Raw genomic sequence first — 18570 nt, 5'->3', positions numbered from 1 at the left:
GCTATACTAATATCAGATGACGTAGACTTCATAACAAGGTACATTTTCAGGTTGAACATGATACTACATAATGATAAAGGGGTCAATTCTCCAAGAAGACATAACAATCCTAAATGTATATGCACCTAAAAACAGAGACTGAATATACATAAAGCAAAATCTGCCATAAATGAAAGGAGAAATAGATAAATTATAATTAGTGTTGGAAATGTCAGCATACTTCTTTCAGTAATTGATAGAACATACAGACAGAAAATTAGGAAGTATATGGAACACCTGAACAACACTAATTACCAGTTTGATCCAATTTATATTTATATTTATAGAACATTCCATCCCAAAACAGCAAAATACACATTATTTCAACTACATGTGAAAGTATTCATAAAGAAGAACAATATGGTGGGCCATAAAATAAGTAAGTCTCAGTAAGTTGAAAGAAATTGAAAGCATAGAGATCATTCTTTGACCAAAACAACGTTAAATTACAAAACAATAATTTAAAGATATCTAGAAAAACCTCAGTTACTTGGATATGAATCAACACACTTCTAAATGACCCATGAGTCAAAGAAGATATTATAAAATATTTAGAACTGATTGATAAATGCAGCACATCAAAATTCGTAGGTCTACAGCTACAGCAGTACTTATTTGGAAATTTAAAACTTCAATGATTATATTAAAAAAGAAGAAAGGTCAAAAATCAATGATTTGGGGCAGGACTTCTGGAAATTCTGAGTGAGGACCTCGACAATTCCCCTAAAAAAAAATAAAACTTGGACAAAATTTTCAAAAACTACCATTACAGAACTCTGTAAATTAGCCAAAGGCATAAAACAAATTGAGAAGAGTCTATTCAAGAAAAATTGCTAAACCTCAGTAAGAACAATGGGAGTCTGAGGCATTTTAGGCTGGGGATACTCCCATACCCACCTCCAGCTCCATGCCATGGTAATTCTCCAGAGATGAGGCAGGTCATAAGGAACAGCAGATTCACTGCTGGAGGAAGTAGTCCTGATTTAGAACTGAACATGGAAAACTATCAGGGAAGTCCAATATAACAGCTAGCTTGAGATCTTGATACTGGCTGTGGCCAGCAAAGCAGCCAGAAATTTAATATGATTTTTTGGGAATATGACATCAAAAGCACAGGCAACAAAAGCAAAAACAGACAAGTGGGATTGCATCAAACCAAAAATCTTCTGCACAGCAAAGGAAACAATCAACAGAGTGAAGAGATGGGAGAAGAGGAATGGGAGAAAATATTTGCAAAACATACATCTGATAAGTGGTTAAAATCCAAAAAATATAAGGAGCTCACTACTCAATAGCAAAAACACCCCAATAACCCAATTAAAAAATGGGCCAAGAACCTGAATAGACACTTCTCAAAAGAAGACATACAAATGGCCAACAGGTATATGAAAAGGTACTTAACATCACTAACAATAAGCGAAACACAAATCAAAACCACAATGAAATATCACCTCACACCTGTTAGAATGCCTATTATCAAAATCACAAAAGATAACAAGTGTTGCAAGGATGTGCAGAATGGGAACCCTTGTATATTGTTGGTGGCCATGTAAGTTGGCACAGCCATTATGGAAAACAGTATGGAGGTTCCTCAAAAAATTAAATATAGAACTACCATATGATCCAGCAATACCACTCCTGGGTTTTTATCTGAAGGAAATGAAATCACTAACTAAAAAGATACATATGAGTATATAAGTGGTGTTTAAATCCAGGAGAGTAGATGAGATCACCAAGAGAGCGAGTCTAGATAGAGAAGAGAAGAGGACTAAGAACTGAAACCTTAGGCACTCTAATATTTAGAGTTCAGGGAGATGAGGAAGTACCATTAAAGAACTTGGAGAAGGAGAGATCAATGCGGTAAGAAGAGAATTAGGAGAGTGTGGTGTGCTGGATGCCAGTAAAGAATGTGTTTCAAGAAAGAGAGTGTGTCAAACATCTTTTGTGCCTCATTTCACATTCTCCTGGACCACCTTTTGTTCAGGACAGTATTGCAGCTGCTGTATGCAGGGGTAGCTTGACGCTACCTCATTCAGCTGTATCTCACACTACTGCTTTCTGCCTTGGGGCTTCTCTGCTACCACCAGATGGGACGGACATCTGCAGGAGCCTGCTCAGTGATCCTAGGTCATGAACAAACCTGCAAGTGCCGGTGAGTTAACACCCTCTAGGATTACCCTTGGTCAATGGGAGATGAAATCTGATGGATAAACACTTTTCAGTGTCTGGTGGAAAATTCTGAGGCACATTCCACACAGCACCAAAGAGAGTCCTCAGTGGGAATAATCCACAGTTGCCTTCAGTAGTAAACACATTAATAACATACCCTTGAATTGATGGTCCATCCCTACTTGGTTCATTCTTAGTCCCCTTCTCTTGTTTCCTGAATCACCTCCCCAAATAAACTACATGTAAGTCCTTGCCTCAGGCTCTGCTAGGATTTGCGGGGGGAGGAGCTAAGTCAGATTGCATGATCAGGTCGGACAAATGCTGCTGATTGGGTGAATAAGATGAAGACTGAGAATTGACCATTGGATTTAGCAAGGTAGAATCATTGGTGACATTGACAAGAGTTATTTCAGTGGAAGGTAGGTTCAAAAGGCTGGCTGGAGTGGGTTCAAGAGGGAATACCCTATTTTCTCAATGATATGTGGCAAGGTCACAAGCTGGGAGTGGAAGTATGGAGGAGGTGGAGGTATTGGAGGTATGATGAAAGAGAAGTGTGAGATAGCCTTTCTTAAGAGTTGGAAAATAAACTGAAGGGAGAAATAAAGTAGAAATTGCCTGGTGGTACTGAGGGCCCACTTGAAATTTCTGATTGTGTGTTTTTCTCCAACTACATTCATCTGTTTAGATTAAAATGTGGAATAGGTGGTTATATTTAACTAAGATTCAGATTTTGTTAGGCTAGGGGTGCGCTAGGGGGAGAGAGGGTCAACGGTGTTGTTGTGAAAGACCAGGGAATGTAAGCTGGGCAAAAAGACTTGAGGTGGGTGGTGACAAATTTAAAAATTGTGGGAGGGCTCAATTTTGGATGATGCTTGAGGATAATATGAGAGAAGGGCCAACACTAAAATTATCCTGATCTCTTTTCATGCAATGATTTTATCAAAGTTAGCAAATTAAATATACAATTATGTATTATATACAAGTCATGTGAAGATAAGTTCTCAGAATGTAAGAGGACACTATTAAATATTCTGAGACACAGGTATTAACTGAGACTGTCCTGGGCAAATTGGGACATAGTATGACTCTACTCATATAGCCATTTTTATGCTGTAAGAAGTAGATTGTAGTAGTTAAGAGCACAGTTTTTAGAGTCATGGTTCCTGAGTTTCAAACCAGGCACAGAAAGCCTAAGTAACTTACCAAAGATGGCTCCTCCATCTCATAGTGTCTTGTGTGTTATTACATTTATCTTCTGATTCTAAATTCAGTGTTGCTTCTGAACTTCAGGTTGTGCTCTAACCTCTTATGCAGTAATTACCCTTTTTCACCTTCTCAGGTCCAGTCTCCATTATGTTTATTTGAAGTTCTGTTGAAATAGATTTCAATGTCCCTACAGTTAATGCCTATGGCTGACACCACAACCAAATTTGATCCTTCCTTTAGAACTACAGTCTACTTTCTCATTTGGTCCACATGCTATTTTATGCAGCTCATCTTAGGCTCTTGTGTTAATTGTTATCAGGCAAAGTACAAGCACTTTATTGGCAGTGTAGTTATTAGCAAGGAGTTTTTTGGATTCTATTTTCCAGGAAATCAGAGACTCCTGAAACATGGCCTCTAACGACTCAATTTTTCCTGATTGAGTATAGCTCATCACCTCTTAATTACCTGAAAGGTAACCCCTGCCTAAGGCAGGTCTGGATTATAAGTGCCCATCACTATACTTTTAGGCCTCTTGCTTCCCACTAATTCCATGTCTCTCTACCTCCCGCTTAAAAAGGAGGCATTTCAAGATGAAATGAGGATATATTTACTAAATAGGTTTTTAAATTTAGCTTGTAATGTGACACATAGAAACAGTTTGATCATGGCTTGTTTTTAATTTGTTAGCATGGCTCAACTAAGGATAAAGGAGTGCTTTGTTAAATAAATATATTTTCGTATTTTAAAATAACTTTCAAATAAATACTTAAAAGTCGTTGGCAAAAATTAATGATGAATTAAGAATGTGTATTATACTTTCAAAATAAGGAAGACACAAGAAATCCATTTTATAAATGGTACAGAATTCCATTTTTACCAAATAAACAAGTAGCCAGATATATGACTCCTAGGAGAACAGAAGTGGCCCCCTCTGGAAATTCCTAATATCTGGAATGGAAAGGACAGGAATGGGTCTGGATACTCTGTTCCAGGGCCCTGGAGTTCAGGAAACATGTTCCTTGCGGTTATAGATCATTCTGGGGATACTAGATCCCCAAATAATCTACTTCCTCAAATAAGCCAAATCAGAAAGCCACTTCCCTCCTTTCTGGCTTCTATAGCAGTAGCTCCTCCTAATGGGCAGCCTTCCCTGCTGGCTTTTTATGCATACTGCCTTTCAGAAGAGATGTCCTTTTTTTGACCCCCTTCCCTCCAACCCCTGACAGACCCCAGGAATGGGATCTACAAGTCCCATAGAAACCCTAGGCCAGTTCAGTTCTAAGGCCCCATTGTAATTGACCAAGTATAAGAAGTCCAAATATCCCTTTGCTTTTATATTTCTTTTAATCCCTATCCCAGGGAGGGAAAGAGAAATAAAAGAATGACCTCTGTCCTCAACTCCTAATTTCTTTGATTGTCACTGAGGCCAAGTTTAGTTTAAAGGTACAGAAAACCTACACAAGTGTTCAGTCTTCATACATGTTATCAGGTAGTCACAACACCCAAATGACTGATGGATTAAAATTTTTTAAAAACTTTCATTATGTTGTTTTAGACATTCAGCCTCACGTATGTGTTGTACATTAATTCCCTCAAGTATAACATTCCTTTGCATTTGTGCAGAACCTTGTACATTAAAATATGCTTCTACTTTAATGACTCTCACAAAATCTCTAGGCTTTATTATCTTCATTTTACAGATGAGGAAAGCAAAGATCCAGAGAGGGCACAGGGTAGAGAAAAGCAGCATAATATAAAGACAAAAACTTTGGCCTAGGAGTCAGCAGACCTGGATTCTCACATTCCTAACTTTGTCCCTAACTCACTGTGTGTTTATGAGTGAATCATTTCCCCTCTCCGAACCTCAGTATCTGAATTTATAGAACGAGGTGACTGAGCTTTCTCAACCCTGTTTGTGTATTATAAAAACCTGGAAGCTTTTTTAAAAAAATCCATTCTTCAGCCTCACCTCCAAAGATCCTGATCTAATTGGTTTCAGGTTACTGTAATTTCCACACCACCGAGAAGCCAATCCAGGTAAAGCCACAAATCCAGTCTGGTATTTCTCTCTAAAGGAGAGAAACTTTGTCATTTAGTATAAGATCCAAGTACTATGGGGACATGTCCTGGAAGGGAGTTTGAAAGGCTGAAAGTTTTAGAGTGCATACTCTAACTCTGAACCTCTAGGGGAGAGCTCAAGGCTCTATCCATCTCCCTCTCTCTCTCTCTCTCACACACACACACAACACAATCATTCCAGTGGAAGTGTTGTAGGAGTTTGAAAAAAAAAAAAAGAATGCTGATATAAGTCAAGGACAAAAAGGAGTTTAAATATACAACAGAGCCAAGAGCCTAATAAAATGGAGTTTTGGATGAGAGAAACAAACAGATTACAGAGCTTTTTTTTTCACATAGCTTTTTCTTAACCTTTGTTTTTCTTTCTGGACCTACATACAGTATTACTTCACACTACTTTTTTCTCTTTTTCCTTCAGTATAGCTTATGTATTACGATGGGCCTGGAGCCTTCTCCTTATTGGGAGGCCTTAACACCCATTGGAAGGGGATCCTTTAAAACTTTTACAGAGTAAAATTAAGCCAACTAATTTCTGATATTATAAAAATTAGTGTTCCTTTCCCTTTTAGTGTTTCTTTTTGTCACCAGAGTGGTAAGACTTTGAAGGCTAAGATTAAAGTGTGGACCTAGGAGAAAGGGGCCAAGGGAGTCATTCAGTCTCCCTTAGTTTAGGCTTTAGGACATAGGTTCAAAATGGGCCCTTAGGATGCATTTACGGGTCACCTCATCTTATCACAATAGAATATACAGATGACTTGAGGTTAAAGCCCTGTATTAATAAAACTAGGGTGTTCGCCTGAAGGATTATCTCTGTTTTCTTTCCTTAGTGACTTGCAACAGCAGTGTTGGTCAGTTCTTCAAGGACTTGGGGGTTTCCTAATCCTTGTCATCTGTGTCTTTTATTATCAGAGACATGACCATTATCTAGTACAGTCAAAAGGATTGCTTTAATAGTTGGAGAATGACAACTTGTGTGTCAGGATTACCCCCTTCTTTTCCAGGGAACTGGCCAGCAAATATTTGTGGGAGCGACATACATCACTTTGATTGTAACGACAGAAAGATCCCTAAACAATGAGCAGTGTCGCTCGCAAGATGTCTTTCCTTGAAAGCTGTGTGTCTTGTTCATGCTGGCCTTTGAAGGCAGCAACACTGCTTTAAGGGTCAAGATAAGGATATGGGCCTAGATTGTTACTCCTCTAGTTGAACTAGGAACTTCATTTCTATGCAGAAAGAAGTCCTTAAAAACAAGTCGGGGAATATATAGGTTTAGGAAGGCAAATTTAGTATGTTTCTGAGCACCACAATAAAGCCTCATATACTTTAAAAATTGTAGGTTATCTCTAACTCACTTTGAATGAAAGTGATTAAAGATGTAAGGGAAAAGCACCAGCCTAGTGTACCAGTTTAAGTTCATATGTCTCCCTTTATACGCACACTTGCCTTGCTGTCTGTAATGCTACCCCACTGCCGTTGAGGCTTAAGATGCCAAGGTACATGCTTGGGCACCCACACATGCATTACCCAAAAGTGCAGGGGAGTTAATATTCCACAGGGAACGTATTTGACTAATGAGATGGGAGATAGGAGTTGAATTCTTCCCCCTTCCTCACGCAGGTGGGCTGAGATACAGTATGGCCTATCATAAGAGATTGAGAAGTTAGCTTCTCATGAAACAGATTACTCTCCCTCCTTCCCTACCTCTTTTTCCTTGCTCCTACTTCCTTGGGATTTCACATAAGATTTCGCTTCAAGCTCTATTTTCTAAGAAACTCAGACCAGGGAATCCGGCAACTAGGAAGTCTGGAGTTGTCATAATTCCACCCTAACTTATAACTGTGTGACTTTGGGCAGGTTATTTTCTCTCTTTGTGCATCTTTTCCTCCAACTATAAAATGTTGATGTTGGAATAGATGTTCTGTAAGGGTCTTTCTGGCTCTGAAATAATGCCTGTGTGAAGTAGGTGATGGGAAGAGGTAAGGTGGTATACTGACCAATGGACATCAGTGGATTACTTACATTTGAATCAGCAAAATGCACTCAATATAATCAATGAGCTTGAATGTTAACAGCTCCAACCAATCTCAAGTTCCAAACATAGATTTAGTTCTACTTTCTGCAGAAAGAAATTGAATTAGATTTCCTGGGCCCTTAAAGAGAAGGCCAAATAAACTCTTACCCTCTCTGGCAAAGTAAAAAAATTTCTCTACTGGCTCCATACCATAAGCTGATTGAGAAATGGTAACTGGCTGCAAACATGTTTTCAAAGGATAAAAGTGGAGAAGTGTGTAACGCCGCCATCTTGGGAAGCAAGACAGCTAATAATATGATGTCTGTAACTATTGCTTCACTCCTAACATAGTAGCATGTTTGTTTCAACTCTTAGGCTGCAGGTGGACTGGAGTTAGGGACAGAACAATTCACCATTTGAGGCTTGTTATACCACAGGGTTTATATTATGCTCTGGACTTCTATACCTGACTCTGGACCATGGACTCTGGAGTCAGACAGCCTAGGTTCAAATCTTAGTTCCAGCATTTACAAGCTTTGTTACCTTTGACAAGTCACTTAGCCCCTCTGTACTTCAGTTTTCTCATTTGTAACATGGCAATCATAATAGTACATACGTTGCAGAGTTGCCGTGAGGATTAAATGAGCTAATATAGGTGATGTGCTTAAAATAGTGCTTAGCACATAGTAAGCATTATGTAAGTGCTCACTACGTTTATTATAGCTATGGTGATGAGGAAAGATGGGCTGGAACAACAACAACAAAAAACTCTTGGCTAAAGCCATATGAAATGTATCAAGGGACCAATATGTGGAAAGCAGTACATTTAGGGGGTAACAGATGATTTAACTGCAAAAAAATGCTAAGCAGGAAACACCCTCTAAATATTCCTGTTTATACAGTACATGACACAAAGTAGAAAAATAATGAAAACAGAGCCTCTCTGCAGGATTTAGAGTTCTTTCATATATATTTTAAATATACATGTGCAATACATTAAAATATATAGAGATGTGTGAATATATATTTACATATATATATATGTAAATATATATCTCTCTCTCTCTCACAGAGGGGATACATATGCACACTCACATGTCCGTGCGCATACCCCAACAGGACCCATCTATACGTAAACCAGATGCAGTCCATATCAGGCCAACTTGGACACAAATGAGAGCCCTGACTCAGCAGACTGCAGACTGCAACTGCATTGGAGGAACCCTTCAGTTTCTTCTACCAAGTGTAAGGCCATTTAGAAATACACTGAGAAGAGCTCCTTTGGGTGTGTGGCAGAGCCCAGGGCCCCTCTGGCAGTGCACAGTTTGCCTGAGTAAGGACTGCAGGATTGAGATGTGAAGGAGCTATCAAGGAGGAGGGACTTGGGTTGTTCTGGGTCCTGAAACTAATAAGCAAACATCCATGGAATGACTTCAGCTCCAGGAACAATGCACTAGTGTCAGAATCCTTACTTATCTCAGCTTTAAGCAAATTTCAGGAGGGAGCGAAGAGAAGTGTGTGTTGCTACTCATCACCATCCAGCTTGACCCAGAGAACCGGGCACAGCTTTTCGGGGTGGATAAGTTCAAAGGTCAATCAGGCAGACTTGTAAGATAAAAAGAAGTTACTCAAATGGAAGGACTTGAAAGCAACATAAGAGGTTACAGGTATTGGTTTGGGTTTATAAATGTTCCAAGAAGCCAAACCTTGTATATGGCACCATTTGCAGCAATATCATTAACATTATTAATAATCATCATAACATATTTATATATACAAAAATAGAGCAAAGCAATTCTAGAAGAGGAGGTGAAAGTGAAGGTGAGGGTCTCTGTGCAGCCCAAATGTCAGTACACTTCAGGAAGATTCAGAACCAACAAAGACTGAGTGGCACGTATTCCTATAGTATATAGCCAACAAGGGGACATGGGTGTTCCCGTCTTCTTCCCCCTGTGTATGACTATACATTTCTCCCCACCTTTCCACCCTGTAATACATATCCATGCACACTTTAAAAGAGATGATGATATATAAAGCTAGAGTCTGGAAGTCTTAAACTAAGTTGGAGCACCTTGATTTCAAGCAAGTGCCCTCAATCTTTGAATTCTTTAGTGAATTTTAGATTCACTTACAGAGGGAAACTGTATCTAATTCTTGCGTCTTTCAGCAGCAGTCCTTAGGAGCCTGCTATCACCACTGCAGCCTTTTCCCATTGAAGGGGATTCACAGCACAAGCTCTTGGTATTTCTTAAAAGAGAAGTCAGTTCTCTGCATTATACATCTTTCATCTCAGTTTTCCACTGTTGCTGAAATTTAGGTTCTCAGGCAACTGCCACTGCAGACAAAGCCAGGAGCAAGCACAGTGTGCAGCAAAGGGTAGGTGCAATGGCGAAGATACAGCTTGATTGGGGCTTCCTTAAGCTTTTCTTTTGCACATTTGAGCTTCTACAAGGTGACAGAGCCAAAGGTGATGTCCACTGGGGGCAGCCTTGACACCTGAAAGTTAGCTACCCACTATGCACCACAAAAAGACCACCACACTAGCTTGGCATGATTCCTGAAAATTGAATGGGAATGGCTTTCTGTCATTGTTAATAGAGAATACTGAACCAAGAGTCACAAGACCTGTATGCCAGGCCCAACTCTATTAACTCAGTGTGTAGCCTTGGGCAGATCCCTTCCTATTTCCAGGCCTCAGTTTTCCCATCTGTAAAATAAGGGCATTGAACTAGATTAACAGTTAAGATTCCTTCCAGCGGTAAAGTTTTATGACTTTTTATGTCCATTGTTAAGGCCTGAGCCATGCAGTCTCAGGCAGTTAGCTTCTAAGAGAGAACAGACCTCTGTAATGTCCTTTGCTTTGTTCATTTAGCTATAAAGCACGTCTGCCTTTGGCACTTGGGTCAGACATACAAAGTTATGAGCATCCTGATTTACTATCCTACTCAGCATGCTAGTGGAATCTGTCAGTGCTATAAGTTGATTATTGGGAAAGGGAGTAAAATTTCAACTAATTAAACCTGGAAATGTAAGATAAGTTTGCCTCGTATGCTCATAAACTGGTGAGTGTGGTTATGAGTGCACACACACTATTGCTAGTGATAAGTTCATTACAGTAATCAATTTCCCTTAATAAAAATTAGTAAATAGTATAACATAGCAAAGTTTGGCGTCAAAGGAAACACCTATGGAAAAACAGCACTTTTTGACGTGTTAGAGAGAGAAAGAGGGACAGGTAGAAGGAGACAAAGATTAGACCAAACAAGACAGAAATACAGGCAGAGAAAGGATTAGTCTGAGAGAAAGGGAGGGAAGGAGAAGAAAGCAGAGAGAGAGAAAGAAAAGAGAGGAAAAGTAAAAGTAGGGAGGGTGAGAATGAAGTGGGAATGAGAACAGAACAGAGTAATGCAAGAAGAGGAGAAAATGAGAAAAAGACGAAAGACCAGAGGGGCGGTAAACGGAGAAGGGGTCAGATTCCCTGGAATACTGAACACTGTTCCACATGGACCTGTGAAAACCATCTAAGAAGAAAGCTTCCAAAGGCATCGTGGAAAGCAGAGTGACGCTCAGGGCCTGCATCGAGAGGTATTACGTTGGGGAGCCCCTAAACCTCCACGTTGCTGGCTCTGTCAGCCCTCAGTGTCCAAATCTCATGCTATATATCACCTGAATATGCCATGACAGCCATAAGGGCTGAGATGGTGGGTGTAAAAAGACTGAAGAGGAGTGGGATGGATACTGTGAGAAAGAACAAGGCATCCTGCACCAGGATGTACGTGACCATTCCCCTGACACTGCAGGAACAAAATTGGTGAGCCCTAACTTTGGCTACTTTACTCCTCCTCCCCTTCTTCAAAGATGAGGCCTATGCTTTATTGACGGGGCCTAGAAGGAGAAAGCACTGGATCCCTTTTGTGGGAAGGTCATACAGACTTCTCCTGGGCCTTGGGGAAGGGCGCACTACCAGAAGAGATTTTTCTGCACACAGTGTTGGTGTGCCTTTTACAGCGGCAGCCTGGTCGCCTAAGACTATCATAGCCCTGCTGGCACAGATGGAGGCATCCGCGGGTAGGCAGGTAGCAGCACAGGCAGGGTAAGAAGAGGGAGATGAGGCTCATGGCTGCCCAGCGGACGAAGCAAGAGCCAGGCCCACAGGAGCAGGGCTCGTCGGCGCAGTTGTCTTCGTCATCAGTAGAACAGTGGTAGAAGAGGCCCTTAACACAGCAGAGACAAGTGCCATAATCGAGGAGGCTCTCAGCAGAGCAAAGGCAACGCTGGTTGCACAGCCAGAAGGAGGGGAGCGGGCGAGCTGCCGTACAGAGGACACATTTGCAGCGCCCACACTCCTCGCAGATGAAGAGGTGCTCACCGGGGTGCACTGCAGGTTGCTCAGCTGCTCCCTTCAGGGCACCATCAGCCTTTGGGTGGGCTCCTGTTCCAGGCTGGGTTCGGATGATGGACTGGCCTGAAGGTGAGGGCGTAATGCTGGCCAAGAGCCTTTGATCAGAGGCAGTGGTGCTATGGGACATTGAGCTGGCAATGCTAGATTGGCTCAGATGCTGAGGCAAGGGCTGCAACTGATGGCACTGGCTGAGACTGCGTGGGAGAGCAGTAGGCATGGTAGCCAGGGACCAATCAGATTTGTGGGTTTGCACGATAAGGGAAGGGCTGGAGAGGGCCTGTTTACAGGGGACTGGAGGACGGTCCACATAATCATTGCTAGCGTGAGTAGAGCGCAGCTGTTCAATAGGCAGAATTTGTTGGAAATCATCTGTCACTGCGGCATCCATTTTGCCTTGATTCTTGAGTTCTGAGTGGTTTTGGGTCAGGGTGGCACTTATGGTGATAAAGAGCCCTTGTAGTTACATGGATCTTAGGGCACATCAGAAAATCCTAGGAGAGAGGGAATAGAAACAATAAATGAGAACACACAGGCATGAGTACTTTGCAGGGAACCAACAAACCTCAGGCCCTATCACCGCCACTACCTTAAATCACTTTAGTCTTCATGTTACTCCTTTATTCTGTAATTGACCTCACCTACTTCTTTACAGGCAAGTCTGGTCATCTCATCCAGACTATAAAGCACATTGGGAGCAAAGATCTGATTATGGATTCCTGTAGTAGTCCATCATATGACTAGGGTCACAGGAGCAGTTAGCTCATTCAGAGGTTTGCTAACCAAGAAATCTAGGCCTTCAGCATCAAAATTCTAATAAAAGTGGAACCTAATTTCAAATGCAAAGGTCACTTCCTAAAGCAACGCTGATGTGAAAGAGAAAGCCTCAAAAGTCTTCCATGAGAAGTTGCATATACGTATATATATATATATATATATATATATATATTTACTCTCAATCAAAATTTTCCTTTCAGTGAAATTTATAAGCATAAACAAACAGATGATAAAGGACAAGCTTGATTCAATGAATACAGGCAAGCAAGCAAGTTGCAATAATAGCAGAGATATGGCAGAGACAAAGATGGCAGAAATTAGGCTATCTGTAGAATAACAGGAAAAAAGGCTTCCCAAGGGTGTAAGAAAGTCAAGACTAATCATCTTGCTGTTCTCCTCATTTTATAAGCTGCTTTAACTTATTGAGGAGGTAATTCTTTCTAAATGGCGGCATGGCTTCAGAATCAAACTTTTGTATACGTAGGAATAACCTGGGGATGGGGGAACCACAAAAGATGAGCCCTGAATTATTTCAAATATCACCTATAATTGTACTTTTTACCACCCTAAGTCAAGTCTATATTGATGGGATTTATGAGGCAGAATCTGCTTGGACTACTTTTCTCTATCTTTACCTTGTACGATAAACTGGCTTTCTTAAAGAGCAGCAATGTTTTTATACCAAATTTCAGATAAGTTGAATATCTAGAAAATATATACTTGTGTCTTCATTGTACCACAATCAGGAAGAGCTCGGTGGTCATTCCCTGAAGCATTTGATTGAGCCTAGTACTGATAACAGTGACCATGAGGAAAATATTTTTCCAACAGTAGATTACTGTATTGCACCACCTGGAAGACCGAACAGCCAAAAGAGGTGTGCATAAGGAAACTTAAACAAAAATCTAAGAGTCACCGTGGGGGCATTAGGACCTAGGAAACACTAGCATGAATAAAGTATATATTTGAAATCCATCAGACTTCAGGCCTCCTCAAAATAGATCGATTACTCACACTACTGTATGGGATGGAAAGCTTGAATGAGTAATAGAAAGGAACAAGTGAAAGAGGATAGTGCTTGATTAGGTTTCCATAAGCAAGCAAACATGACACTGAAATGTGCCCGAAGTTCAATAGCAAGAAAAAAAAAAAAAGACGTAGTTCATAAAGGACTCAGTGGCTAATAATGTGATCAGACTCATCGCCCTTCGAGGCCATATCCCCACGCAAACTGATTTAGTTGAATTTACATCTGTTCATTTTTTGAAAAGAAGATTTAATTTGGTTAAAAATAACTTTTCTGGCACATCACATCAAAGAACCAGTCTGACTATAATTTCACTTTTTAGCTACTTGTTTCAGTGTTATTTAATGCAGCATAAGAGAATGCAGATAAAGACTATGGAGATTCTAAGACTCAAATGTGTAACCTTTGGCAAATCACTTACTTTGTTTGGGCCTCAGTTCCGCTATCTATATAATTATAGGAGTGGACTAGGTGATTTTGAGGGACTCTGCCCTATGATGGTCTGTAATTATATAACTAAACAATTTGACAAAATAATTCTCTTCGTCCATACCTTCTACATCTTCAGCCCTTGAGGGTAAACTGGGCAACATGCCCTTGTTTACTTGGGCGTTCAAAAGCAACATGTTTGTCTCTTTTTATCTACTTGCACTCGCAATCCCCTGAAGCCTTACACCTCTACCTTTGCTGTATCTTTGTTAAGACTCATATTCCCAGCATTAGAAAGAAACAGGTAGTTTTCATCTGAACACCCAAACAAACAAGGACACATTGTTCAGCTGGCTGGCAGGGTATGTGGATGTAGGAGCTTTGGATTGGGAAGAATCTTTTGATAATTTTATAAGAAATGAATTTATTCCCCATTGATCAGATAAATAATGTGTGGAGCTCTTCAAGTCATTTACACTGTAAAAACAATAACATACATGCTAGATGCATTTTAGACTCACTGATTTCCCAAAGGAAACTAGATTCAAACATACTGGAAATTCGAAGGATCAATGACTCAAAGGAAGGCATACTAGGTCTTAATGTTACAGGAGATAATCCTATGGGATCCCAAGGATGTCACTAGATATCTCAGGGACTTGCCCAGAAGGTTGAAAGCTATGCTTGGAGGAATCTAGGTCATAATACAAATAACTCAGAGCCACGAGGGGATCCTGTCTTGGCAGCAGAAGGGTATATGGTGTTTAGGTTGAGAAGGTGTATTTGGATATTGATTAGACTGCTGCAAGACTGAAGAGTTGAGATGCTTGGACGATTAAAGGAGGCTTTGGGCATCAGTCTGGGAGGATGAAGTACTACTGTCTTGCTTACAGGTAAGGGGATTAACAGGATGAACTCAGAAGGTTTCTTCCTGCCCTGTAAAATCTTTACTAGAATGGACTGTGGAAGATCTGCAATACGGTGGGCAGTAGGACCTGGGTAAAATCGGGGTGTTGAGTAGGATAAAACAGGATTGAATGACAATAAATTGTTTGCCATTCCGGATGTGCTGACTCCGATCTGGCTAACAGGATGAACTGAAATAGATACTGTAGGGGAAGGTAAGAGGGGAAAAAAAGTTGAGAAACAAATAGACAAGAGACTGCTGCAGCACATAGATTAGACGAAAAACTACTACTGCAAGCGTGTTTATGATTCAGAAATCCACTCATTAAAGGGCCATTCACTGTGAGCAGCAACAGTTAAGAAACTGACTGTGCTGCTGGTCAATTCTATTAAGAATTCTATTAAGTGAGAGAGAGAGAATATACATATCATATATTATTAAATAGGAGCCAAGGTGATTGCAAGTCTTGGCTGCACATTGATGGGATCTAGTGATTTCTGTCACGTAGTGCCTGTGCAGTAATGAATGATGCATTGTAAACCCACTCCCATCTCAGTCCCTCTGGCCAGGTGCTCATAGCTTTCTCAACAGTTTTTCTGTAGCCCTGAAATTTGCTATGTTCAACCTAAACAGAAATTTCTTTTCTTATGCCAACTTAGGGACTAGAAAGGTAAATCCATTCAAGAAATGCTGTTTGTTAATGAAAGAAAAATGTATTTTCTCCCTGGAACCTAAAATCTGCCATGTTGAGACTAAAGTTGAAAACTTTCCTATCTAAAGCCCTTCTATGCTAACACCTTAAGAGTGTTCTGATTTTTGTGATAAATCCTTTCTGATACAGTATGACTCAATCTTGATTTCAAAGAAGAGGGGAGAAGAGAAGGAGAGCCTAGCTCCTGTTTTCTCCTAGTCCCATGGGTTCAATGCTGTTTTGTACCTTTCTGTGTAACGGCTCTGGGGTGTGTTGCTTTTTTCTGTGCTCTGCTGTTATATACACTCGTTCTCAGAATAACTGAAAGCAAACATAGGGGGGATTTCTGCTATGGCTTTATGTGTTTTCTTAGTTCTACTGTTCCAAAGTCTGCTCTCTAAAAATCCCTCTCTGTGCAAAAGCATTTGCATCTCTATCAAAGCACTCCCCCCCTTACAAATACCAAGTTGTATATAGTTTACATTACTAACCTCTCAGCCACTGACTGGGCCTCCGTCCTACCACATACATCTTGTTGGAGCTGCCAGGTTCTCACCACATTTAACTCTTAACTTGTCACTTTGCTACCCTAGTCCTATTCATTACCTACATAGTTTCATTAAGACTCAACAGCAGTTTATTTCAAACCAGAGAGTCTTGCAGTTTTAAGAGCTTGCACTTTTAAAGATATAGGTGTTTTAGTAATGAGCAATACAAGGAAAAATTGTAATATCAAATGAATTCACATACTTCTAATCCTGAAGAAAATGCTAGTTGTTCATTTAAGAAGTAGGAATCTTTCTTTAAACCCCAAATCCTTTTATAAGAGACAGGAAACTTAAGTTCTGTGTGACTGTGGGCAAGTGACTTCTGTTCCAGGCCCATTTCTTCATCTGCAAAATGAGGGGGGTGTGAATGGAAGGTTTTTAAATCCCCTTCTTGTCCTTATGCTCTAAGTTTTTATGCTGGGTTTGTTGGTTGCGTTCCTCTGCCTCAAAAGTCTTTCATGAAGAATTGGTGTCCTTTCCTTCAGGTTCCTTACTTCCTCACAACTCAACTTCTCAACTCTGAATCCAAGTCACTCAGATCACTAACTAGATTGTTTCTCAGCTAGAGAGACCTAAAAACAGAACAAAAAAGCCAAAATGTATACAATGTTACAATAAAATCTTAGAAATGTTTATTTAGAGGTTTAGGGAACAAGATTAATACTTCCTTGTGGATAAAATGCTAGCCTGTGCCTTCTTTGTATGTATGTATGCAGCTGCCTTGTTGGGAACATCACTTAACACCTGGTATATCCAAATTCATGTGATAGCACATTATGTTACAGTGAGGTTTTAATGTACCCAGAAAAGCAACAATGGTTTGCATTTCAAAATAGATTTTCTGTCTAAGAGGTCAAGGTCTGTTTTCTGTTCATCCAACATGGTTTGCAGCATACAGAGGCGAGTGGTAACTATAATTACACGAATGGAAGGGAGTGTAAACCACTGCCCTAGGTCCTATCAGATGTCTATTGGCTAACTAGACATGCTCACAGGTTCTCACTTTTGACAAAATTTCCATATGCCACACAGAGACATGTGCACACACACCCAGGCATGGATCCAGAGATTTCTAAATCATTGCTCTGACTCAATGTAAGTAGGGGGTTATGCCGTGTCAGCTTGCGCCATTTCTACCCAGGGCAAGGTGATGTGATGAAATCTGAACGATGCACAGCCCAGACTCGTGAGCCAATAGCGGACTAGCCCCACACTGACAGGATGCCCGCTGCGCAGCCAGACTGGCCTCAGCACGGGCTCTCCCTACGTTCTCAGCTTGGGTGGTTAGGCTGCGCTATAAGGGGCTTAGGCAAGCACCAAAATTCATTTAAAGGTCAACGGGCTAGAAATTACATTGACATTTGGCTACAAAAGAGTTATTTTGAAGTTCCCCTTTGATTTAGAAATTTCCGATACGGATAGTTTTCTGCAAGAGCTGATTCATTTAAATCTCAGTTAAACGGTTTTCATTTTATTCTACCCATGCGCTTGCGCTTGTGCGCGTGCACAGACACGCGCGCGCTCTCAAACACACACACACACACACACACACACGATGACTGGAATGAATGGCAATCTGTGCATTTCATAGAAAGAATTCTGAGGTCTTTAGGAGCTAATCTCTAAGCTTACCTTGAAGAAAGGGCTTATCCATACTGAGAAAAGCAGAAGAACTAATGCCCCATCTGGCTCAAAGGACCTCTTCTTCTCCTGAGTCTTTAGGTTTCTCCACCTCTCTTCGGAAAGTCTGAATGAAAACTCCTTCACTGGCAGTGGAGCCAGAAACAGAGATAGTTCTGTTTCAGTCTTTCTGACAGCAGAGAAAAGGAAAAGAAAAAAAAAAACAAACGGGGTGGGGAGGAGAGTCGGACTTGTAGTGGCAGATACTTTGTATGGATTTTACATGCAGATCTAAACCTTGATGCACGTATTCCCCAAAGAAAGCTCAGCAGGGTAAGTTGTTCGCCTCCTCCTCCTCCTCTTCTTTCTCCTCCTCCTTCTCCTATTTCTCCTCCCCCTCCTCCTCCGCCTCTTTCTCCTCCCCCTTCTCCTCCTCCTTCTTTTTCCCCTCCTCCAGCGTTTTCCTTCCCCTTCTCTTCCCCTCCCCCTTCCCTCCTCCCCCCTCCTCCAATCTGACAGATGAACCGAAGCAGCAGAAACTGCAGTTGTAGACACAGGGTATCTCAACAGAGCAATAGATACCGCTAGTGTGTGATTATTTATATAGCTTAGGGTGTGCTGGTATATAATCTGCAGAGAGCGGGCCGCGGGGGGGGGGCGGGAGGAAGGGG

General features: G+C 40.9%; 1 protein-coding gene across 2 annotated transcripts; it reads right to left on the bottom strand.

Moving 5' to 3' along the window:
* Positions 1-8607: 8607 nt before the first annotated feature.
* On the bottom strand, positions 8608-18201 carry SPRY3 (sprouty RTK signaling antagonist 3). Of its 2 annotated transcripts, XM_036839171.1 has the most exons (3): positions 17912-18201; positions 16482-16851; positions 8608-12394 (listed from the first exon to the last, which is right to left on the bottom strand). In XM_036839171.1, exon 3 carries the CDS (start codon positions 12289-12291, stop codon positions 11425-11427), a length of 867 nt encoding a protein of 288 aa, XP_036695066.1. In that variant the 5' UTR covers positions 12292-12394; positions 16482-16851; positions 17912-18201; the 3' UTR covers positions 8608-11424. The 2 variants fall into 2 exon arrangements, with proteins under 2 accessions (XP_036695066.1, XP_036695065.1); XM_036839170.1 differs by lacking the exon at positions 16482-16851.
* Positions 18202-18570: the final 369 nt, after the last annotated feature.

This window comes from Balaenoptera musculus, chromosome X (assembly GCF_009873245.2).
Source record: "Balaenoptera musculus isolate JJ_BM4_2016_0621 chromosome X, mBalMus1.pri.v3, whole genome shotgun sequence".
Taxonomy (NCBI): domain Eukaryota; kingdom Metazoa; phylum Chordata; class Mammalia; order Artiodactyla; family Balaenopteridae; genus Balaenoptera; species Balaenoptera musculus.
Note: the sequence above shows the minus strand (reverse complement) of the source record. Positions and strands in the feature narration are given on the sequence as shown.